The sequence below is a fragment of the Ptychodera flava genome, chromosome 4, assembly GCF_041260155.1.
Source record: "Ptychodera flava strain L36383 chromosome 4, AS_Pfla_20210202, whole genome shotgun sequence".
NCBI classification, from domain to species: domain Eukaryota; kingdom Metazoa; phylum Hemichordata; class Enteropneusta; family Ptychoderidae; genus Ptychodera; species Ptychodera flava.
Genome location: NC_091931.1, coordinates 20004580 through 20029510, shown reverse-complemented (window position 1 = coordinate 20029510; position 24931 = coordinate 20004580). Strand labels below are relative to the sequence as shown.

General features: G+C 37.7%; 2 protein-coding genes across 16 annotated transcripts; both read left to right on the top strand.

The window, feature by feature from the left end:
• The first annotated feature begins 2433 nt into the window (after positions 1-2433).
• On the top strand, positions 2434-14078 carry LOC139131132 (uncharacterized). Its single transcript, XM_070697094.1, has 8 exons — positions 2434-2513; positions 3071-3653; positions 4341-4474; positions 5609-5747; positions 6479-6737; positions 8038-8200; positions 9526-9990; positions 10703-14078. The coding sequence occupies exons 2-8, from the start codon at positions 3193-3195 to the stop codon at positions 10852-10854; spliced, it is 1773 nt and encodes a 590-aa protein (XP_070553195.1). The 5' UTR covers positions 2434-2513; positions 3071-3192; the 3' UTR covers positions 10855-14078.
• A 4461-nt stretch (positions 14079-18539) lies between these two features.
• LOC139131130 (uncharacterized) lies at positions 18540-24491 on the top strand. 15 transcript variants are annotated; one of them, XM_070697087.1, is made up of 6 exons: positions 18540-19002; positions 20024-20103; positions 21172-21460; positions 22165-22482; positions 23377-23483; positions 24021-24491. In XM_070697087.1, exons 4-6 carry the CDS (start codon positions 22275-22277, stop codon positions 24222-24224), a joined length of 519 nt encoding a protein of 172 aa, XP_070553188.1. In that variant the 5' UTR covers positions 18540-19002; positions 20024-20103; positions 21172-21460; positions 22165-22274; the 3' UTR covers positions 24225-24491. The 15 variants fall into 15 exon arrangements, with proteins under 15 accessions (XP_070553188.1, XP_070553181.1, XP_070553185.1 ...); XM_070697080.1 differs by having other exon boundaries at positions 18633-19002; positions 21172-21241; positions 22254-22482; XM_070697084.1 differs by having other exon boundaries at positions 18633-19002; positions 21172-21250; positions 22244-22482.
• Positions 24492-24931: the final 440 nt, after the last annotated feature.

Genomic DNA, 24931 nt, shown 5'->3' with positions numbered 1-24931 from the left:
AAATATCAAGTGGGCCTCGAGATTCATATTATTTAATTACCCAACCCCGTCGCATAGAAACTCAGTATTAATAACCTCAGGAAGAAATATCAAGTGGGCCTAGAGATTCATTTGAATTTTTAACGATCAGCCCTCCTTGTCGCATAGAAACTCATTATTAACAACCCTAGGAAGAAATATAACAGGGATAACAGTTGCACAGGCTTGTGACCGTTGTTCTACTCAAGAGTTCAGCAAAGAATGTAGAGAGCAACCTAAGATATGACATTTGATACCGTCAGCATTGTTACCAATTCTAATTAATGGAGGTGTGTAAGGGTACCGGAAATCGACAAGTGCGGGGCAAATGGGGGCTCTCACAATCGAATTGCTAGCAAACGGAGGGCTTGAAGTGAAGGCCCTCACTTTCAAAGAGCGAGCGATAGTGAGGGTGTGACTTTCACCTAGATCTGATAAAACTTTAATGCAATCAAAGTCACTCTTCCCGGGTCACTCCTAAATTTGCTAAAAAGCGATACGACGTCCAAGAAGTATAATAGGCTGCGACGCAGCGCTGTGTATGAGCGAATGGCTGAGTGTATTACTGTGTGTAATATCGGATTACACGTGTGATGATGGCCGTGTACATCCCGGAATGTACATGCGGCACGGCAGATCATGACCTGTTTCACTTACGTCTTTTTCATAAATCTTTTCGTGTTTTGTATCATGACGTTAAAAAAGCAACCCATGAGAGCAACTCTTCTTACATGTACGTCCACGACGTACGACTGGACAAATGTTGACTCCAACCCCAGTAAACGTAAACTTTCTTAACGGAGAAATTAATTTTGCCATTCAATATTTTGCGCAGGAAGTTACATTCCAATACGTCCATCAGAAGGAAAAACGTTCGATGGTGACAACTTGCTCATAGCCGTGACATGTCTCCAGTCAAGAAGTTAACTGGCTTTCGAGACAAATTAAGGATGCAATATTTCAGGGATGTTCTCGTTTTGCATGCATGAGTTTGATATTGAACATGGTATGATTTTGGAGCAACGACATAGACCACACCGGTTCGTGGCTAACGGCAGCCAAGTGAAATTCGTATCTTTTTCCAGACCAACGAATTCGCTGTTTGACGTAGTTTTGAATAACAAACCATCATAATGCATTCACTTTCTAAGATGTCGAGTGAATCTCTAAGTTTGGATTTGGGTGTTGATACTGAATTTCGTGATTCAAAATTCTGAGTTAGAGAGGGGGTTACTCAAAGTCATCATGGTTGGCAGGGGGGTTACTCGAAATTTCAGAGTTTCAGATGAAATTCCTCCGACCCCCAGGCTGTAAATTATGACGGCTCCCTTATTCATATTTTTATTTGGACGAATATATCCACTTCTTAGTGTTTGGAAATACGTGTTTCGATAAATTCACTCAGCCGTTCGCTCACAGTCAGCACTGTACCTCCATGGAGATCCTATTGCGTTTTTAGCAGTGACTTTGATCGTAAGTTTTCATTCGATCAACAGATAAATGCTGACCAGCACTAATAATGTACAGACCCTCACTATCGCTCGCTCTTTGAAAGTGAGGGCCCTGATTTCAAGCCCTTACATTCACTTGCACTTCGATTGTGAGAGCCCTCACTTGGCTCCGCACTCGTCGATTTCCGGTACCCTTACTAATGAATATAAAATTACTATCATTAACAACAGTTAGCAAAGTACATGTGAATTCCTTCTTATTGTGGATACTTTGTCATTAAAACGACTTGTGGTTTGTCATAGACCCTCGAAGGTCTTGCTGGACCAGCGTTGAACTCTGGAGAGCATAGTCATTTATGAAATGAAACCATAAGGTACCATTTGAAGCATTTATTATTCTCCTTTGCATCTCTGACATCGTTTTCTTCTTGCCGAGCCACATGGTAGATCGTTGTCTATCCCAACAACGTTGAAAACCTTACCATAATTATCAACGCTACATGCATGCCTATGATGTGACCGCTACTCACCATCTTTGTAAACACTATCACCACATTTATCATCATTATTATCATCATCATCATCATTGACATCACCGTTAGCAGCATCACTCTGAACACCAACATCATCATCATCATCATGTCAATGACCATTGTCATCTTCTCTGTCACTACTTCCATTTCATAATTCTTTCAGCGACATTATTGCTAGTTCACAAAGAATTTAAACATTCAGAGCAAGTATTGTCTGCATGCAGTGTCCGTCGTGCGATGGCATGTATTTTCCGCCATACTACGTCCGCCATCATCTCTTTATTTATTTTATTTCCGATTCAACAAAATAACGACGAAACACTGTAGCTATGGATCTCAAGTTATGCCGACGAGTGGTACGTTTGACAGCCCGTACTGGTGCCTTAGTGATGACGTGACATTTATTTATATAGACGGGAGATTCCCTTATTAAATGGACTCTTTAGATCTGACCAGGTAAATACGCAGTGCGAAATTCCTCACTATTCCGACGAATTTCACCACAAAAAGTGTAAGTATATTATTACAATTTGCAGCAGATTTTTTACAGTGTTGTTAACGAACACCTGGTAGACTGACATGCGTAAATTTTGGACTCTGGTTGAATTGTGCTGCATATAAGCATAAACGTCAAGGCGGTGATTTGATGGTGTATATTATGCTGTGAGCTTGTCACAAAGACAGTCAATGGAGAAACCTGGCCATCGTTTTCTTAAATATCACAAAACTCAAAACCAAGGAGGAGCAATTAACAATGGCTTTATTGTACTGTACGTTTCACTGCTTCCGTGCCGCTTTTATAGATTTAGGATCTCGCCGACAGCCATTAAATCCCCTTGTTTGTAAACAAACATTTATACCTTTGACCCGGCATGTTGCATTGCGCATGAGCGATATTCAAGCATTTTCGCCAGTAATAGAAATCATGGTGGGACAACAATAAATGTACATACGCAATTTATAACAATGATAGTTCTAATAAAACGTACTTCTCATATGGTCATGTGGCGACGGTTTTGCTCGCTAGTGTTTGTGATGACTAGCTATCTTTTGTTTTCCATTTTGTAGCGCATTTAGGCCATACTTATTGCTTTCAACATTGGAGAATCAGAGAACACAACATATATGAGTTTAGTGCATACGAACGACACACCATTAACTTCAGCGAGCGAAAGGTCCAGCTGACAGAAATGTCACTGACCCCGGCATTGACCTTGGATGACCTCGATACCACTCGATCTTCTCCCACTGGCAGGCAGATTGATCATGCCTGGGACTTCAAACACTCTGTAAACTTTGCGAAATTAGACGACTGCGTGACAGCTAAGTATGTTGACGACAAGCTAGACCGTACAGAACTTATTCGGGGAAAGGAATCTTACAGCGACGGGACACACCTGTTCGAGATTCATTGGCCTTGTCGTTGCGGTATGAGAGACAGATGTGCCATGGTTGGGGTAGCGACTGCTTTACAAACAAGGTCGTTCGAAGGTCATACAAATCTCGTGGGAAACTCATCAGAATCCTGGGGATTGAACATTCATTCTGGGACGCTAATCCATGATGGTGTAGAGGTTGGACCGTACAACTCCGTCATTCAGTTCCATGACACTTTCCGCATTCTCCTTGAGGCTGATAAAGGCACCCTCAGGTAAGATTGCGTTCAATTTTCACAACAATACGCATTTTTATTTCTGTTTTTAATATTGATGCCGTTGGAGCTTCATCATACTTGAGGGGACGGGTGACCAAAGCCAGAAATAGAACTTCATCTTGTCATAATCGATAACGTGAAGTTTCTTAATTTTTTTTCCATCTTAATTTTCCAGCTAACTTACTTTGAATAATTCCCTCATCGTTTCATAATTGAATTTGACTTTTCATAGATTTCGCGTTGGGTATGCAGAAACCTATGCCTAATATAGACGTGCAATTATAGCTTCAATTAAATTTTCTTGTTGAATCTTTTACGGTGTTAGGATGAAACGAAAAGAAACCAAGAATAGTGTTTCCCTTTCTTTCTTCTTTCCTAATTTTATTTATTTATTTATTTATTTATTTATTTATTTATTTATTTATTTATTTATTTATTTATTTATTCATTCAATGGGCATGCTTGCTTCTATATTCATTGGTCTATTAATTCATTCATCGGCCCATTGATCAATCACTCATCCATTTTACACTAATAATACAAATCGATTCACCTGTGACCGCCTCATTTTAATTTATGGGTAGAATAAAAATGACCGTAAGAAACGATGAATAACAAATATCACGGTAACATATAATCAATAACTACAATTAGCCTGATTTTTTGTCTCCGTCTCCAATCCAGTTTCATCGTGGATGGCACTAACCTTGGCGTGGCATTCAACAATTTACCCCATACCCCCATTCGCCCACTTTACATTGCTGCAAGCACAACACAGAACGACTGTGAAATAAGGATGAGGTATCTGGGCGCCGGAGGTATGCAACCCTACTCCTATCCTTCAGAGCTCTGTTTGTGACACTAGATTGTTTACACCAAGGCATGTTGACACCAGTATGGTTTATCTCTGTAAATCTGCAAATTTATCCCTGTGTAAATGCAACTACACAACTGAACATGCTTGTAGGTATTATGTGACATGTTTTTTAAATGTATCAAAATTGAAATGAAAGAGAATAATTCTTGGATCAAGCTGAAATCTAGCCTTTCAAGATATGTGGCCTTGGATGCGTGTGTCAACGTAAGTCAGTCTACAGCACTGCTTATAGACTATTACATCGATAGCCAAAAAGGGAATTACAGACCTCTCTATAAGTATAGCTGCATAGCCATCCTGAAGCGTATGCATCAAGCTTGGCACTAAACTTCGTCCACGGTAGTACCAATGGCAGGTTACGTTCGAATTCACACTCCAGGAGTAAATGCGCTTTAACGTACCCTTGCTCCTCAGTGAAACGTTCCAGGTGGTTAAGGTAGTATGCGCCTTGAAAGTGAAAGACTTAAACTTTTGCTCAAACTTTCCTCATGGACTCTTTCAATTAGGCCTATTCTCTTTCAAAATCAAGAATAAACGCATCGGGGTCGCCGCGCAAATTTCGGTACTAGAGAAACAAATTACCCAAGATTTACTGATCATATTTGAAATTTAAAATGGCCGCCATACCTGCAGTGTTAACTCTATGGAGAAAAATAAACATTTTCGATTTTCTAAAAACTAAGACAGTGAAAATTTTTCTCACACAGAGCTTTAGAATGAGCCCCCACAAGTGGTTTACCAGAAAAGAATTGTAAAAGTTTTAGAGTCCAAATATCTGTCCCCGAGGCGCATTCTACCTTAATTCCAGTGGCCATCATACAAGTCACCCAGGCATGACTTCAGCATGTGGTTTACGGCATTCCTTTAATGATAGCTAACTTGTTGTCCTTAGTATGGAAATTTATATATTCATGACGTAAACTCTTTTTTCACTTACACTTATCGAAGCCAGAAAGCAAATGAACCAAGGTTACTTCAGGTGCAAAGAATTCTATCAAGTTGCAATACGTTCCCAACGGCGATTCATATATCTTTCTCCTAAATACGCACGTGCTCTTATCTTCCACTTCAACAGATGCAATTTTACCAGTGGAACACATATGTCGACTTATCCCACAGTTTTCGGGTGATGGACATTACAGGTTCCATGAAAGATGTGGCTCAAACGTCAAGATTGTCAACTCGGGAACGACGGTGCTCAAGATCACGGCAAAGTTAGTCTATGAGACATAGTGCTCTTGGGGCCATGCAATGCACACTCATCACACACGCTTGCCATGGCAAAAAAAATGAACTCATGAGCTAGCTCATAGAAAACGCGTCCGTTGTTTCAGTTTGAGAAGAGCATGTTTTTGAGTGATGCAGATTCGCTGATCACTTTAAAACAAATTATAAATAATTTCTTTCGATACACATTTCATTCGAAACATAAAGGTAGGTAAAAGAGGGACGATTCCTTGTCATTTCTATAACTAGCCTATTTCTTATTCTAGGGGGGGTTCTCGAATAATTTAAGGGAGCACCAATCTTCTCTTAAAAAGCTATGTGCATCATGAAAATCATGAAAATTCGCAAGTAAAGTATATATATATATATATATATATATATATATATATATATATATATAAAACACAAGTTATCTCGAGTTCAAAGTAATAATATCTGTTACTTAAGTTTCATGCATCCCGCAATCTTCAGACAGAAATGAAAGAATGTTTAGCTCTACACGCTCATTTATATGGTTTGGAAAAATGAGATTGTAGAGTTAAAAATCCTTTCACGTCTGTCTAAAGATTGCGGGATGCATGAAACTTAAGTAACAGATATTATTACTTAGTACTTGAAGTAATTTGTGTTATTATTTGTAACGTACTGCTTTTCGCATCGAGCACTGTATATATATATTTTTTTTCTTTATTTTTTTTTCCTTCTCCTTCTTTTTCAGAAAGATCAACAATGCCGTAACATTGACGAACAAACCACTCGTACCCGGCAAAGTCTTTGAAATTGTCTTGGATGCTAAGACAGACACTTGGCACGGAGGGATAAGAATTGGTTTGACGACAAACTCGCCTGAGAATTTTCAGTTTCCGGCGTACATGGCAGATTGTGCCGAAGGACTCACGTACCTGTGGTGTGGAAAGCAAATCTTCAAGAACGGTAACGCGATCGGAAACTTTGAAGTTGACCTTGGAAACTGTAAGGTAAAATTTTCGGTCACGTTATTGTAGTTAAAGAAGCAAAGTAATATGTATAGGTTTTGTGTTCGAATAAGACGAAGTGAAAAATAAGCCTCGGAAAGACCAACGATGTAAAAATATTAAGTTTGGGAAGCTATTTAAAGGTATACAGTCACCTTTAATCTAAATATGCCCATATATGGTCAAAGGGGCGTTCCTTGGTATTCAAAATGCCCATGTGAGGGCGTTGTTTTTAAAAAGCTGCCAACCGCTTAAAATCTGTGAATATTGGTTAGATTTTCTCTTTCCATGGTAACTGTGGCAAAATTTGAACAGGTGACAGTATACCTTTAACGGGATGACATACCAATGACACCCTATGTCAACTCTTGTTTGGATGAGCTTCTCCTGTTAGTGTGAAGATTTTAGTTTGATATTCAAGGCCTGATACAGTGTGTGTGCACTAAACACACTATACAAGGTGGGCCCACCGTAGTGTATAAACTCAATGTTGGACACATACGCTGTACGTATCTTGATCCTGTTCTCTCGTCAATCCATATTGTTGACGACAAAGTGTCACTTCTGTATGCATTACATTGTAAAGTTGCATAACTCTAGCTGTTTAAGTAAAGAACCATTGCTATAACTTTTAATATAGTCTTCGTTATCTTTATTCTGCTCGTAAAATATTGATTGTTCTTCCAAAATCATATAGAGCTGCCAAGTATTCGATATACGTAATGAACATTTTGCTATAGTTTACATCTGAATTTCAGCTCTGAATACAAGTGTGTCAACAGTAACCTCACATACTGTAAAATGCTCAGAGGTAGGAAGGCCAAGAATACGAAGAAAGTTTACTTGTTTTCTTGAAAAACGTAATGAAAATATCACCCAAGCTACAGCTTCGTCTCTTAAAGGTAGTATGCGCCTCGAAAGTGAAAGACAAACTTTTGCTCAATTTTTCCTTGAGGAATATTTAAACCACTCTCTTTCAAAATCAAGAATAAAAATTGGGGGTCATCGTGCAACTTTTAGTACTAGAGATACAACTTACCTAAGATTTACCGATTGTTGAAATTCAAAATGGCCGCCATCCCTGTGTTAACTCTATAAAGAGGAATACAATTTTCGATTTTCGAAAGACTAAGACAGTGAAAAGTTTTCTACGCCGAGAACTTTAAAATGAACCCCCACAAGTGGCAGATCAGAAAAGAATTGTAAAAGTTTGAGAGCCCGAACATCTGTCCCCGAGGCGCGTTCTACCCTAAAAGCGAATCTATGCCGATATATATGTTTTTGTTTACAATTTTAAATTCAGGCTGATGACAGAGTGGGTATAGGAATAACGGACGACAGCTACGTTCTCTTCTGGTTCAATGGGCAATTACTTCGTTGCTGCCTGGTGGATTTGATAGGCCGAAATTGCCAAATGTACGGCGTGGTTGATTTTTCAGGTTCAGTCGAGAAGGTCTCAATAGCAGGTGGGTTTGGTAGTCTACAACTGTATAAATACAGCTTTCTTGTTGAATTTTTCTTTTCGTTTTGTTTTGTTTTGTTTCGTTTTTGTATTTCTGAGCTCACAAGATCCGAATACCGACATAAAAAAGCAGAATAGGAATATGTGAATATGTGAATACTGACACTATGGCAAAATCACAATTATATATTTTCACCTTTCAGAACTGTAAAGTATACATGATCCTGAAACCATTTATATTTCTGCAGTGTGGGGGCGAATTGTGAATTTTTTATATCGTCTTTTCCAAACGAACGCGAAAATGGCTGGTGTACTAGATTGGCACTCGCGAGAATTAGGAACTAATTTGGGATAATTGGATCTTTATATTTTTCAAATTTCTCAAAAATGTCAGGTGCCCTGTAGTTGAATGTTGCGATTTTACAAATTACTCATAAAAACAAGTGTGTAACTTAAAAAGAAAAGCAGAGGAGCTCACATTTGCAAATAAAATCGACATTACGTCACCATCCAATTATCCCAAATTAGTTCCAATCGTGTAACAAATCTTTTTAGCCCAGGACATGGCTAAGGTATATACTCTGTTGTGGACAAAAGCCTTACCTGTGCTGTGTGTGCGTATTACTTTACTCTCGCTATCTCTGTATAGTATTTCAAAGAAAACAGTCCTTATCTGTTCATTGCCCTCCCTAACCCCCTTCATTAATTTGTTCATAGACATGATTTGTTCTACTGACCCAATAACTCAGACATGATTTGTTCTACTGACCCAATAACTCAGCAGCTCATAAGGTAAAAGACGCGTTGGTGATCGGTAGAACAAAGTAATGAAGGGGGTTAGAGAGGGCAATTAACAGATATTCACCGTTTTCTTTGAAATACTATACAGAGATTGTGAGGGTGAAGTAATAGGCACAAACACGACACAGGTGCAACTTGTGAAATAAAAAATAATAATACATGGCACCTATTGATCATAACTCCTAGACGAATATTGCCTGCAATACCCAGTGGTGAGACGGCTTTCCAACGACAGCTGTGCAGAACAGCAGAATATACAACAGATTCTAATACATTAGCAATGCACAGAACATGAAGTTTGGTTTGTTTGTTTGTTTGTCCCAAAATATCTGCAAGTTATCAAGTAGGCCGAAACTTGGAAAAACACAACCATTCCCTCCAGTAAAGAAACGATCGGTTTCAAAGGCATGGCAAAAATGCCGTAGATTTTGGAATGGCAATTGTTGCACTCTTTTTGATTACAGTATGTAGTCATATAAATTACGCTTGTTCGAAAATTTGTCACTTTTCTTCTACTTTCACACACAGAAATGAACACGAGCGGATCCACCGGGCTGATTTCTGAAGATATCACCCTCAAATGCATGAGGAACACCGTCATAAACATAGATAGGTGTAATCACACTTACATGGTGGAGGAGCTACTTACCGAGATGGAAACCAACTTACTGATGCCGTTTCAGAAGACCGAAAATGAGAACGTTCGGCAAATGTATGGCGACTTCCTTGCAGATTTGGGTGTCGCTGAAGCATTCGCAAATCTTCTGCATCTTCTGCACACTGGTAAAATCCATCTCCAGGTAGCTATTCGGGGAATGGACGTAGTGACAAATATTTGTTTGCACTGTACCAGTGTCAGTCAACGCATGTGCAGACACATTCGAGAAAGCTCACTGTCAGACCTTCTGAGTGCGGAATTCAAACGGTGTGAAAGGCGAGGCAAGTCTTTGGTTGGAATACTTCGAAACATAGGCCTACATGACTTTTGCACAGGTAAGACACATAATAAATACTGATCGAAGGAAAAAGTTGACTTTAGTTTTCAAATGCATGCAATTGCATATACTTTTAAGTATACATGCATACGTACGTATGGATGGATGGATGAATGGATGGATGGATGGATAATTGATCGATCGATCTATCGATCGACCGATTGATTGATTGATTGATGGATGGATGGACAGATTGATGAATGGAGGTATATTTGTATATGTTTGTGGATGTACATATTATGTAAGCACGTGGGGAGTATGTGTATGGATAGGTGCTTTGGGGATTTAGATGAATGGATACATTAACTGATAAGTGGATGAACTGATAAACGAATGCCATGGCAACCGGCGTTCATACGCACACGAAGTCGGATACAAAGTCGGTAGTTTCGTCTCACGAAGGATGGCAGGGAAGAAATTTTCTTTAAACAAAAGTCAATGTTTTCGATTATTCATTCTGACATGACAATGTAAAGTTTCTCTTAAGGGAAGATGGAAAGAAGGCTTCATAAAATGTCTAATGACTGAGAAGGATTGTAAAGTGTTCTCAACAAATCAAATAAACAAATAATGACACCACGCAGAGAAGTAGGATTACAATAGCGTTTTAAACCATTTATAAATTTCAGAAACTTCGTAACACATGACTTGCCTGATCTAACATCTTAACATGATCTTATGATTTTCTTTACTCCATTATTTTGATGCAGATGGGCCGTATGCACGGGAAGAGACAGAGGCTGGATCACAGTTCGAAACATCCCGGATGGATATTCATCAACACTTCAACATTGTCTCCGGTTATTATGTGCAAGTCGGTAATAATTGCTCAATGACCATTATTGAGAACATTGACGCCTGATGGTGGGACCCGCCAGTCAATTGTTCACGTGTTGGTTTGCCATGAATTCAAGCGTTGACCAACTTGAAGCTACTACCTCCATGGCTTATCAAGGTGATCTCCTCCATGCTAGTGATCACGCCGGATGGTCGTAGCTACAAATTTAATTTTTCACGTTTTTAGTCTTACCTTCTATTTTTTACTTTTAATTTTGTTTTCGTGTCGCTTTTTTATTATTTCCTCACAGTTCTCTTGCCGGTTGGTCTACCAGTTTTGAAATAGCGTTGACCCCCCTCTTCCGCCTCCATGGTTTGCCAACTTAGTATTTTTCACGTTTATTTTTTGTTATTTATATCAGTTTGTTGACGAGATTTTTCATCGGTTCGCAAAACCTTCAAAAAAGTGAATACATGATTTAACTACCATTTCGTTGTATGAAATCACAATGTATGGGTTTGGAATCGACCGATCTTGTAGAAACAAAACAAGACACAGCTGTAACACTACTAACTTTAAGGCAGCAGATTGTGAAGAAACAACTCTTTTGGTTTAATGTCAATCCCTCTGAAGACAGTGAGACAGATTCTTGTGATGCTGGCTCTCTTTGAACATTTTGGTCAAGAGTTTAGTTTTAATTGTCTAAACTTCCCCTTGTGGTGTTTTGTGCGAACACATCACCATAGACACAAACAAATTCCACGTTTTTAGTTCTGTGTTTTCTTTCGATATGCCCGATCACGGTACATGTAATCAAAACTCAAGTTTCTCTTCTGTCACTGAGACTTTTTACGTCAAGTGTATGTAGGTTGTATAACTTTTTGCTTCAGTATTCTCCGTCTGTTAGCCAGAAATGACAAATTCAGCCTCTATTTTTAAACTCTTTGAATATATATTCCTTCTCGGTTGATCAATTTGCCTTTTTAACTTGTCATTTGCCAGGATTTTGTTTACATTGTTCGTCGAAATACTTTTTTTAATTTTTGACATCAAAAATAGTATATGTAAACTTCACACTTCATTCCATGACGCACACTTTCACGACAGGGTCAGCCGATTGTGTTACTGGTGTAACTAGGGACAAAGGTTACCTAAGCCACCTGTTTAATGAGCCTGATTGATGAAAGCAGAGATTTTGTTCATACAAAGAGGAAGTCAACAAGGCTTTTGATGAGTCGAGTAGTTAACCATCGACACTTTCTATACTAAAGCATTAATATACCCGCTACCGGCCCATGGGCGAAAGCAAACTTTGCACGAATTGTACCCGGCTTCGCCTCGTAAATTGTGGAGTGGAAAGTTTGCTTGAGTCTATTATGGGCCCGGAAGGGGTACATTATTACCTCCCATTTGCCATACATATATGGCAATTGGGAGGTTATATGGTTGAAAAAAGTCTGTATGTGAGGTGTCTGTATGTATGTATGTATGTATGTATGTATGTATGTATGTATGTATGTATGTATGTATGTATGTATGTATGTATGTGTGTGTGTGTGTGTGTGTGTATGTATGTATGTATGTATGTATGTATGGATGGATGGATGGATGGATGGATGGATGGATGGATGGATGGATGGATGGGTGGATGGATGGATGTCCGTCCAACGCAAAAACTCCGAAACTGCTGCACGTATAAAGCTGATTTTTGGTGTAGTGATGCCATATATGGTGTAGATGTGCCGTTGTTAAAATGAACGTTTTAGTCTCATGGATATGCAAATGAGGTAGAAAAAAGGGTGAAAATGGTCAAAAATCAATAATTCAGGAACTACTCTTCTGATCATTGTCATATTTGGTTTTTAGGTACCTTGGGCCCTACTCATTCAAACATATAGATTTGGTGTCAATATTGGCTGCTTTCTATTTTTAATGAATTTTTTTCTCTATTTTTTTTCCATTTCAGTAAAAAATTGTTTACTCTGAAACCAATGGTCTGTTTGCTTTAAAATTTGGTGTGCAGGTACCTTGTGATAACTCAAAATAGAATTCATCAAAATTATGGCAAAATTTGCATATTTATATTTTTGGGCAATTTTTGCCTTTTTTGGTTAAAAAAATCTTCGTTGAAACTGTGTATGCCATTACTTTCTAATTGGGTGTGCAGGTTGCTAGGAGTGACCTGAAGATGACTCTATGAACTCATGCTGAAATTTGCAAATTTTGTGGTACTTTTTGTCATGCTTTCAAATTTGGTACATAGGTGAAATGTAGTAGGTCATTCATTCAAAGTCAAGTACTGCCTGTGTGAATGAGCAGATTATGATTGTGCTGTTCCTGGCTGAGGTGTTATTTATAGGAATGATGCAATGTTAGACGGTAATTGATGTTTTAACTGAATGTGACTTATATTGTATGTAACTCTTGTACTGTATAAACCCTATCAATTCACCCAGAAAAAAATAATTAATATGATTTTAAATAATTGAATTAATTAGGAAATCAACAATGCCAAAATAATTTTAGTATAGAATTATTAGAAAGTTCAACCTTTTTTGACAGTTCATAGTGAAATGCTTACCATCTTGGAGGATTAAAACATGTTTAGGCAACTTTCCTGAATCCCAACTTTAACATATTCTGAATTGTCATACATGTATATTGTGCTCTGTATGTTATCTAAAAGAAATTGCTCATAATAGTTTGTCATGATAGGTAGGTCAAATAAATAGAGATAGAGAAAGTTCCAATTTCTATTTATTGTTGACTTGGTAAGGATAAAATGAAATTACTTTTTGAGGAAAAAAATGGAGTGGTCAAAGTGATAGGGTTTTTATGGTAAAGCTGGGCTGTAAGATTCCTCATGTGCTATTTATAGCAATTATGCAATCTGTGTAAACAATGCAATGAAAGTGTTACATGATTCCTTATAATGCTTTTGATGACCTTGAACTGCTTAAGTTGCAAACATTTGTCTCTTCTGTGTGCTTTCTCTGAGTACCTACAGTCTCAACTTATTCAACAGAACTTTATACTTGCAATGTTAATTGAAAGTTAAAATGTGCTTGGTTAATAGGATGAAAATACTGATAAAGATAACCAGCTGAAGATTCTTTATAACCTGACAGATATGCTGTTTTTTTATGACGTAAATCTTGATAAGCAAGTCTCGTTTACTTTAATTAGAATGTAATCAACTCTCGTTTATATTATTATAAGCAGTAGTATCAAGTTGGACAAGCTGATATTGACAAGTTGGTCGGCTGTTGGAGGTTAAAAGCTGTAAAAATAAATGTATGCATGTATGCATGTCTATCTGTCAGTCTGTCTGTATGTCTGTATGTATGTATGTCAGTTAGTATGTGTGGATGTATGTCCGTCCACACTAAAATCTCCTAAATCGCAGCACCTACCATCTTAGTATTTGGTAGACAGGTGCACCCAGGGGTGGAGATGCGAATTTGTTGAAATAAACATGTCAAAGTCAAAAATATGCAAATGAAGGGGAAAAAAGGAAAAATCCTGCAAATTGCTAAAACTGTAACCACTGGCCAGATTTGGTCGAAACTTGGTATGCAGGCTCTTTATAGTGACTTAAGTTACATTTCTTCAAATTGTGGTGAAATTGTCAAAAAATCTTCCTTTCTGAAAGCGCTCATCTTCTTGCCTTGAAAACTTGTATTATGATCCTAGGGTTGGCCTTTGTCAGATTTGTTCAAATTGTGATGAAATTTTCATATTTGTATTTTTGGGGCAATTTTTCCCATTTTTTGTCAAAAAATCATTTTCTCCCAAAGTATTTGTTGGATTGCTTTAAAACATGATAGTCTTGATCCTAGGGTTGTTTTCTGTCAGATGTGTAAAAGTCATTATGAGATGGAGCATTTCATATTGCTGGGGTATAAGATTATTGTGGACTTGTAATGGAGTTTTCTTAGTAATCAACCTGTAAGAATGCAATGTCATGTGTGTACTAGTACTATAGTAGCTCTGTAAAATGGGAGGACAGTGTCATTGACACTATTTTTGCTATTATTTTATAGTTTTGGCAATACCAGTGAATTTGTAGATGTACAAAACACTTGAGGCTTCAATATTGGCTAGTCGAATACATTACTATCGGTAATAATCAGTAATAATCTGAGTATATGACGTCACAAATTCAAGTGGTATTGACAAAGCTATAATACAATATACTACCATTGGCAAAGATAATCAATACCAAACCACTGGTGGGTGATTTTAGTGTGCTATCGTAACCTCGACTGCGCAACTCATTAGATTAAGTCATCAGTGCAATCTATTGTGATTTTATTGTATGTGGGAATTCAATAATGCTTCCGTCAGCTAGTATAGCGTAAAGGTGCGTTGCACTTAACCAACACCTTTTTAAAGGTGTATTTCTCACCAAAGATGAACTGAAATGAGAACCCCCTTCACACTATAAGTTTTCAAAAAGCAGATAATTCCAAGTTTGGTATGGTAGTTTACTTGGCAAATAAACGGGGTACATACATATTTTTGGAAAGAAAAAACATGTTTTGCATTGTTTATTCTCATTCTTAAATGGCAGGGGTTGAAAGACTGGCATTAAAAAGCTCTGAAAATTATAATAAGCAAAACTGAAATGAATCGTTATTCAAAACGCACGACCTTTATCGCCCAACAAAAATTATTTTGTTATTTAGTATTTAATGAACATAATGTGAAAATCTCAAGATACTTGACCCCGCCAGCGCGGAGTTAAATGTTATGAAATGTTGAAAACGAGAGGAAAAGGAAGCCAGGAAATCGGGTTATTTACATAAATGTGCATAAACCTTTTCATTCCACTTCTTTCTCTTTCAACTTACGACTGTTTGTCATAGTAAAAGCTGACTCTAACCAATATTTTAATCTTTGGTAGACAAATTAATGAAAGATACAAAGAAATGAATAATTTTGAGCAAATACGCTGTTACCTGCGACACAACCTTTATAGTTTGATGATAACGGTTGTTAGAATTTAGAGAAATGCATTTTGTATTATTTTCTGTACTTTGTCTTTGTAATTTCTTAAAAATGTAATCACCTTCCGGTGATTCAAATATCATAATGTTTTTGAATAATCGAGTGGAGTTTGCACAGATTGCTGAGAGTTCATAAAAATCCAGACACTATGTGCTTTCAGCTCTGCTTGGGACCAAAATCAAATTTGACTCCGTGTTCCTTCCTTCAACGTCCTTTGTTCGCACAGTCCCATCTTCAGAGTTAACGAATCAGAGTTATCGGATTGAATTGGAAGATATTAGAAGATATATATATATATATATATATATATATATATATATATATATATATATATATATATATATATATATATATATATATATGTATATATGTATAATATATACATATATACATATAAATATATATATGCACACATATATATATTTATATTTATATATATAAATATATAAAAGATTATTATATATAAGAATATATAAGAATATATATATATGTATATATATATATATATATATATATATATATATATATATATATATATATATATATAACAAGTCTCATTTCAAACAAAGTTTGAAATTCAGCTATCACGCAGGTTATTCGTTTCATCGTTTTTGAAAATCGTATACTCAATATATTATTTTACTCCTTGTTAGTATGGTTAGTGTACAAGAACTAAGATATTCGAATTCGTGCAATTTGCAAATTCGAAATATAGATGTTACAGTAAAAAGGTGACATTCTGTGATTTCGAAAGGACAGTTGAAATGTCCGCCTACTATCTTACTGTTGATTATTTTTCGTGTACCCGTGAAGAGAATAATATAGTTGAATCAAGTGATTTTTAAATGGATTCTTTAAAAATGCCTGCCAATTAAATAAATTATCGGAATACGCAAGAGGTCACTGTTCGTGTCCGAAATTTCATGGATTCAAGTAATTTAACTTTGATGTAAATTTAGAGACGCCTAATCATGAAATAAACGCTACATTCAAGTGTTTGTTTGCATTTTATAAAAATGTTTAATGAACAAATTCAATAAAACTTGAAGCTGCTATGCCCTGAAACTTCAATTCATGCATTGCATGGCCATCGATGTATTGTAAGCTTTGGGCAAATGTGTCAACGCCAGTGTCATTGCGACAAACTGAATAAGGTATTTTCCATTTTCATAGGCGCTTTTAATAACATAACTTTAATTCTTGTGTGCTCGCCGATATTACATGTTGACATTTGTTTTATACATGTATATTGTAAATGTTTTGTACGTATATATTATGTATGTAATTTTTCATAAATTGTAAATAAATATGTAAATCAGGGTAAACGACATTTAATCATTAGAAGATGTATGTATGTATGCATGTATGTATGTATGTATGTATGTATGTATGTATGTATGTATGTATGTATGTATGTATGTATGTATGTATGTATGTATGTATGTATGTATGTATGTATGTATGTGTGTGTGTGTGTGTGTGTGTGTGTGTGTGTGTGTGTGTGTGTGTGTGTGTGTGTGGGTGGGTGGGTGTATGTATGTATGTATGTATGTATGTATGTATGTATGTATGTATGTATGTATGTATGTATGTATGTATGTATGTATGTATGTATGTATGTATGTATGTATGTATGTATGTATTTATTCAGACCAGTCGTTATCTACAACACTTTCTGGGAAACTCTTTCATCTTACCCAGTCCTTAACAACTTCAGCACGTAAAACGCTCTTGGTATATGACAACCTGTTAAATGAGCAAAAAACATTCATCTTGAACGCAAGAACATTCACTTCGAATACCGCCATTTTGACGTGGCTGGATAATTTTCTAAACTGTGATTCGCTTGTCTTTGTGCTAATTTGCCTTGTGCATCTTAAACCTGAAAAAAACGTCTTAAATCCTGAAAAACTGTGGCAGCAGCCTATTGCATGCAATATTCAATGATCAATTAATGTCAATTAAACTTTCTATCATAGAACCCTTACGTGCGTTGTGTGTGTACCTACTTTATCCTCAATATATCTGTATAGTATTTCAAAGAAAATAGTCCGTATCTGTTAATTACCCTCCCCCTTAATGCCTTTCAATAACCAAATAACTCGTTAGCAGCTCATAAGGTAAAGATGAGGGTTGAAACTCTCAGGGTCCGTTGCTCGAGGATAGGAGTAAAGAACCAAGACATTTAATTCGGTATGTATGCGTAGATAAACAGGAATTATCTAAAAATTATCCTCCCTAATCTACTTCATTCATTTTCCCACCGAGTAATAGACACAGAAACGACACAGGTAAGACTTGTATAATAAAAAAGTTCAATACATGGCATTTATTGATCATACCCGTCTTTTACCTTATGGGCTGCTAAAGAGTTATTTGGTCAGGACCATGAGCCCCCGCATTGGTGATCGGCAGAACAAATTAATGAAGGGGATTAGGGACGGAAATTAACAGATATGGACTGTTTTCCTTGAAATACTATACAGAGATAGCGAGGGTAAAGTAAAACTGCATAGACACGACACAGGTAAGACCTGTATAATAAAAAAGTTTAAAACATGACAATTATTGATCATAACTACCAGACCCGAATATTGCCTGCCATACCCTGTGCTGTTACTTAAACTCAAAATTTCAACAAAAACTGTTAAATTTGCAACAACACAATATGTTCAACAGTTTGGTAAATATTTGGCGAACGCTACATTACTCGGTCCCCATACATGAGTACATATACTTTTCAACGCGTAAACAGCCTCGTTTTGGACAACCGAAAAAGATGGGGGAGTCCCTACTGTCGATGTTGTGAATTTGACTGGTTCATTTACTGGAAATCCCCTATCTTTGTTGTTAATTTCCATTTGTCCACAGGCTACGTTCTTCAGTTAAGAGATTTTCGCATTAAGCGAAGAAAGCTTGTCGTAAGATTTGAAATTTACCTCTGCGTCTGTCAATATATGTCACGTGGTACTGAAAAGACAGGCCACTACTCAGTTCTTTCGAACGGTTCATTCCATTGTGTAGTCATGATGACGTATTGGGTTTTTCCCAACCGGACTAAAATAGACACGGTGTAACGTGTGTGAAGTGTCCTAAAGAGAGACTACCCCTCTGAAACGAAAGTAAGAGTTTGGATGTGTACATTGGACGAGTGAACGGAGAGAGACTGAAGTTAACGTTCTTCTGATAGGTGCCAGGTAGCATAACTGAGTTCACATCAGGGTGAGTATTCATTCAGTGTACTGAGCGAGTTTCGGCGATCTTCAAATGACTTTAAATTGCGATTGTATATTTATGGAGAACGATACTGAATGTGCAATTCACTAACGACTTAAAGCATTGGTGTTGTTTGAAGGTCATCTCTTTGTGTGCAAAGTAAACGACTAAGAAATCCGCTGTATTGGAACTTATAGTTATTTACCTTCTCATGAGACTTGTTTGCATTCGAAAAAAGGTCTCGCATTTGACAGGAGACGCAAAGGTGAAAGTTCGGTGATGCTGGTCGCGAGAGCAGATGGCCTATTTACACATAGACTACATAGAAGAGAAAGAGACATGTCATAAAAATGAGGAGACGTTAAAAGGGGTTCGTCGAATGATAAACAGAGCACCAATCGGTAAACACATAGTCAAGTCTCACTAAAGATATATATTTAGCGTTCAGCCCACAGTTTAAGTTGAACTCGATTCTGAATGAAATCGACACGGTTGAAGGGTTAACAAGATTGCAAACAACAAACAGACTCATCTGTTATGCTTCATATCAACGTCGCTGATTCGACAGTAAAATGAACGTCCATGGGTTGTTAAAAAAGTTGGTTTACTTAGCTCCCTGGCTACACAGAGTAGCCGCGAACGAGCTTGTAAACTTCTGACGTCATTAACATGGAAAAGTAGTATTTGGCCGGCGGCAGTACGCAGATTAGCTCTACATGGCAGTGTGTTACCGGCGTTATACGGCCTCCCACCACAGACCGTAACGCCGGTAACACACAGCCCTGCCATGCAGAGCTATACGCAGACCTGTATTCAGATTCTATGATGGAAACCACAGGTAGGTGGAGTTGCATGTAGTATACATAGAGAGACTCTGTGTATAGGCCTACCACACGGCAACTCCACGCACCTGTGATGGAAACTACATATTTTACGTGTCAATGGTCAATATCTCTAACAGCAGCAAGAGTGAAAAAGGCACAGAGTAGACAAAATTTCTCAGAATTTCTTCTGTTTCTATTCACAGAAGCCCTCCTCGCGTGACAGCAGCTCGTGACAAGCCTGCCGTCCTGATAAACCCTATTACGCAACCGACTCTGAGAAGCTGTACGTTTCAAAATTTACCAAATATTTTAGCTCTACCTCTGCAGAAAACGATTATTTGAACATGTCTGTCTTTATCTTAAAGTCGCTGACAACACGTAGGGCGTACGTGTAAGAGAATTTTCCATCATCAACCCTGGTCTATGCTTTGACGTAGTTTTTGTTTTATTGATAAACAACAGCAGTGAAAAGTTACAGTGTACTTGTTATGTGCCTCAAGTTTATCTTTCTCCATGGAAATTTCGTATTTCTGACTTAGATTATCTGAACAGGCGAAATTTTATCCTCGTTTCCGGTTATTTTCCCGCCACTTTTGATGACGTATGTTGCACATGTTATTAAATGTTCATCGAATTACCCACTAAACCTTGAAATCATAAAAAGGGAACCAAAAACATTTTCAGGTGCCCCCTACAGGCAGAGCACAACTTTCAAGTCCCCCCTCTACTACCCCCAAAATTGTCGAATCCCCCTGAATTTCTCCAGCCCCCACCGTTTTTTGTTTTTTTTTTGTGAACGCAGCCTTACTTAAAATGGCAATATAGCAATGTGTAACAGAATGACGCTTACGTGGTCGTATACTGCCAGTGTGTGCTTTTCCCGATGAAATAGAAAATCTTGATCTTGATCATGTAGGAACGACAAGCGTGATTTACATTGAGTCTTCTGATATGAGCGACAGCTTACACCTTATCATAGAATGTGGAGGTCAAGATTAGTGTCATGTTACAGGTGTCACGGTCTCTTCGTTCATAAGCAGTTTCTTCATTGTAGATAACCTTCGACCTTGATCACCGACCGCTGTCAAGATGAGGGTCGATATTATAAACCCTTCCCTTACCTCCAGCCCGTCATCAAGTCTTTAAGGGGACCCCTCGCTAAATATAATAACACAAAGTGCTTCAAGGACAAAGTAATAATAGCTGTCACATAAGTTTCATGCATCTAGAAATCATCAGACTGACCGCATTCGCGATTCTCTCCACAGTCTGTTACAATCATTTCGACAAACGAATACTCTGGATCAGAGGGCGCCATGGTATTTATCTAATTCAATGTCCAATATTACAGTTTGTAACGCCGACGAAAGATGAGCCTTGTCCCGCTTCCAAGACTTTACAAATACTTGGATGAAAACTGTCAGGCCTAGGTAAGAAATATTAGCAAAGCGTACGGTCCATATCGTCAGGATGGAATTCTAGATAGCTAAGCTACGAAGTCCCACCTATGAGATGTAAAACACAGATAGTTGATGACAAAATCTAGGTTGTCAAGACGCAATTTTGACGATTTTTCCCGTCATACATGCCGTTTCAACATGGCGGCCTAGGATAACGTCGATGCGAAGGCAGCAGTCGTGGTAAGTTTTTACCGTTATTTTTAGTTTTGAAGTGAGAAATCGTGAAAAAATGTATCGCCTTCCGGGTCAAATATCATGGAAAATGCCCTCGTGAAGTATTTTTGTCGAACGTTTGGTATTTTTAGATAAGATAGATGTTAATTGCGGACTGCTGTGGGTCTGCTAAGCTGATCTGTGCGATATCCATAGAAAACCACGTGCGTATCAGTACAAGTATGGTACACGGTATGGTGCAGTGCAGTGCAATTTAAGATCTCAACTCGTTGACTTGGTCGTATACAACATGCGACTTCTACCATCTGATCTTTGAGATTACCGTATGTGCAGGGTCTAGCTTATTAAATGGTACTCATGCAAAGTTTGCTCTATTTCCTATTAGTATTTGCAAAATCGCACAGATCTGCTGGTAGACCCACAGCAGTCCGCAATTAACATCTATCTTCTCTAAAAATACCAAACGTTCGACAAAAATACTTCACGAGGGCATTTTCCATGATATTTGACCCGGAAGGCGATACATTTTTTTACGATTTCTCACTTCAAAACTAAAAATAACGGTAAAAACTTACCACGACTGCTGCCTTCGCATCGACGTTATCTTAGGCCGCCATGTTGAAACGGCATGTATGACGGGAAAAATCGTCAAAATTGCGTCTTGACAACCTAGATTTTGTCATCAACTATCTGTGTTTTACATCTCATAGGTGGGACTTCGTAGCTTAGCTATCTAGAATTCCATCCTGACGATATGGACCGTACGCTTTGCTAATATTTCTTACCTAGGCCTGACTGTGGCTCGCGAGAGATACGTACCATGAAGACACTGCTCCGAGGCAACCACATACCAAGACGTGACATAGAGGGACTGAACACAGCTGCTGAGATATTCGAATACTTGGAGGACAAAGGCGTCATAGGAGACAACGATCTGAGTTTCTTAAAGACGCTGCTCATTGAAATCGATCGACAGCCTCTTGTCAAGGCTGTAGAGAGTTGTGAAAGAGAGTTAAATATTGACTCAGGTAAGGACTTCTTAAATGCGGTAAAGTTGAATACAAGAACAATGTTACTTAAACTTAGGGATACAGTCATCGGAACTGCGCTCAAAGGTCTTATGGGACCAGCACGACCAATCTAAACACTGTTTATAAGGTACGATGGTGACTGATGACAGCGAAAACATGTCTGTCATAATCTACACCGTATAATTTAAATGTTGCAGCTATGATGATGAGGTGCATCTAGATATTGTGCACGAAACACATCGTTTGTAAACAAGAAACTCGCTCAGGCGCAACGTGTAAATATTTATGTCTCTGTATCAGACCTATCGTCCATTTAATTTCTCTTATTTGCAAAATTTATTTTAAAAAAATATTAGACGTTTTTAACAATTTAAACACACTATTCCGTAGACAATAAGAGGTAACCCTTTATTAGAAGTAGCTTGTTTTTGCATTACCAGCATGACTACACAAAATGAGTGTTGAGAGATATTCTGCGAAACAAAACTAAAGAGTTTAAAGCAAAGGCAACGTCGCGATATTTGAAATAGCGGACTTGTCGAACATGTTAGTTTCAGTTCATAAAGCAATCGTATATAGACAAGAAAGGGTCAAATTCAACGCCCAATTTGAAATACAGTAGTAACCTAGAATCTACGAGAAGGAGCGAGTGCCAGAATACTTTTACATTTCATTTTATTGAAAAACATAGTTTCAAGTGTAAGAATACACAGATAGTTAGCATGTCAAATAAATGTTGGACCTGTAGATGTCTAAGTTGCGCAAAATGTGAGTTTGGAATCTGAAATGTTACCCACACTTAGACGTTACTAGACAGCATAATTTGGAGCACCGGTTAAAGCTCTTTAGACAGAGAGTGATGGTTTTCATGTATCTTTCGTTATTTCTCAGTGCAAACTGGACAAGTAACTGGAGGCTCATCCACAACGCCAGGTGTCAACGGCGTTGACGACTTGCTGGCAGAAATATTGAAGTCCGTTGGAGGTTCCAGTGGCCAGGTAAATTTATCCTATAAAATTGGCACCACTGACTAACTAAATAAATTAGTTATTTACTTACTTAACTTACGTACTGCCCAACGTTAGTCCATACATGCACACACATATCGCATTGCCGACATACACACTAAATGCATGCATACATACATGAATACATACATGAATACATGAATACATACATACATACATACATACATACATACATACATACATACAATACATACATACATACATGCATACATACATACATACATACATACATACATACATACATACATACATACATACATACATACATACATACATACATACATACATACATACATACATACATACATACATACATACATACATACATACATACATACATACATACATACATACATACATACATACATACATACATACATACATACATACATACATACATACCAAAGGCACAGCTGTTTGGCATTGGATGACAAACTTCAAAGATTATTGATCGGATCGAGATTACCTGTTAATTAACTTAATTTTTACCATTATTGCGTGTTGCAGGTTCGTATTAAAGGCCGTGACATAATGTACAGAAGCAAAGGACGGGTACACAGCTTGAGAGATCCTTGGGTGTACGATGCATGGGCAGTGGATATCGCAAGCAGAGAAGAAAGGAAAGCCAGTCACTACAAGGATGAAAACGACGCCATTAAGGAAGCTTTAAGGAGAATTGTCGACCATCTGACAACACAGGGCCTTTTGTGACACGACAAATATTAATGGTGTGATTTATCACAGAGAAACACTGGCGAGAAATCGAAAATTCAACCCTCACATTATCCATTCTTTGATGGTCGATTAACATTGAGGTATAAGCTTATGTTAACTTTTACATCCATTTTCTCCGTGGTGGTGACGACCAAGAGCCGACAGACGAGAGCACAAATTTGTCATGCCTTTTGTCATCTGTTCTTTGTGCTTTCCCCTAAGCTTTCAGTTTCACCAGCATTACAATAAACGTAATGTCAACCACATTGTCTCAAGAAGTATCTTTGTAGGCCATACCATATAGTTATTATTGACTTTCTGGAATACAGCTCTGTGTTTCTCCGCCGAACCTCTGCATAGAAAGTTCCCAAGAACGGACACGGTCAAGCGATTTCTCAATTGCGGTCATTGTGGTGTAAGTTTCTTCGCAAAAAGAGTGAAAATGTCCTTAGGCTGCATTCACAAACACTTCTGGGGCGGGAGAAGTGACGGAGGGACATGAAAATATCAAGGGCATGTTGGGACTCGAAACAAAACTGTCTCTGATTGATATGAAATATGTGTTGGGTTGTCATAACGTTTGGCTAATGTTTGGGTGGTTTTGTTTCGTGTATCCACTGCAGTTTATTGCTCTACTCCCTGAACCCTGAACAGTGATGAACTGTCAAACACCCTATTTCAATCAAGTACGTTTGTATAAATTG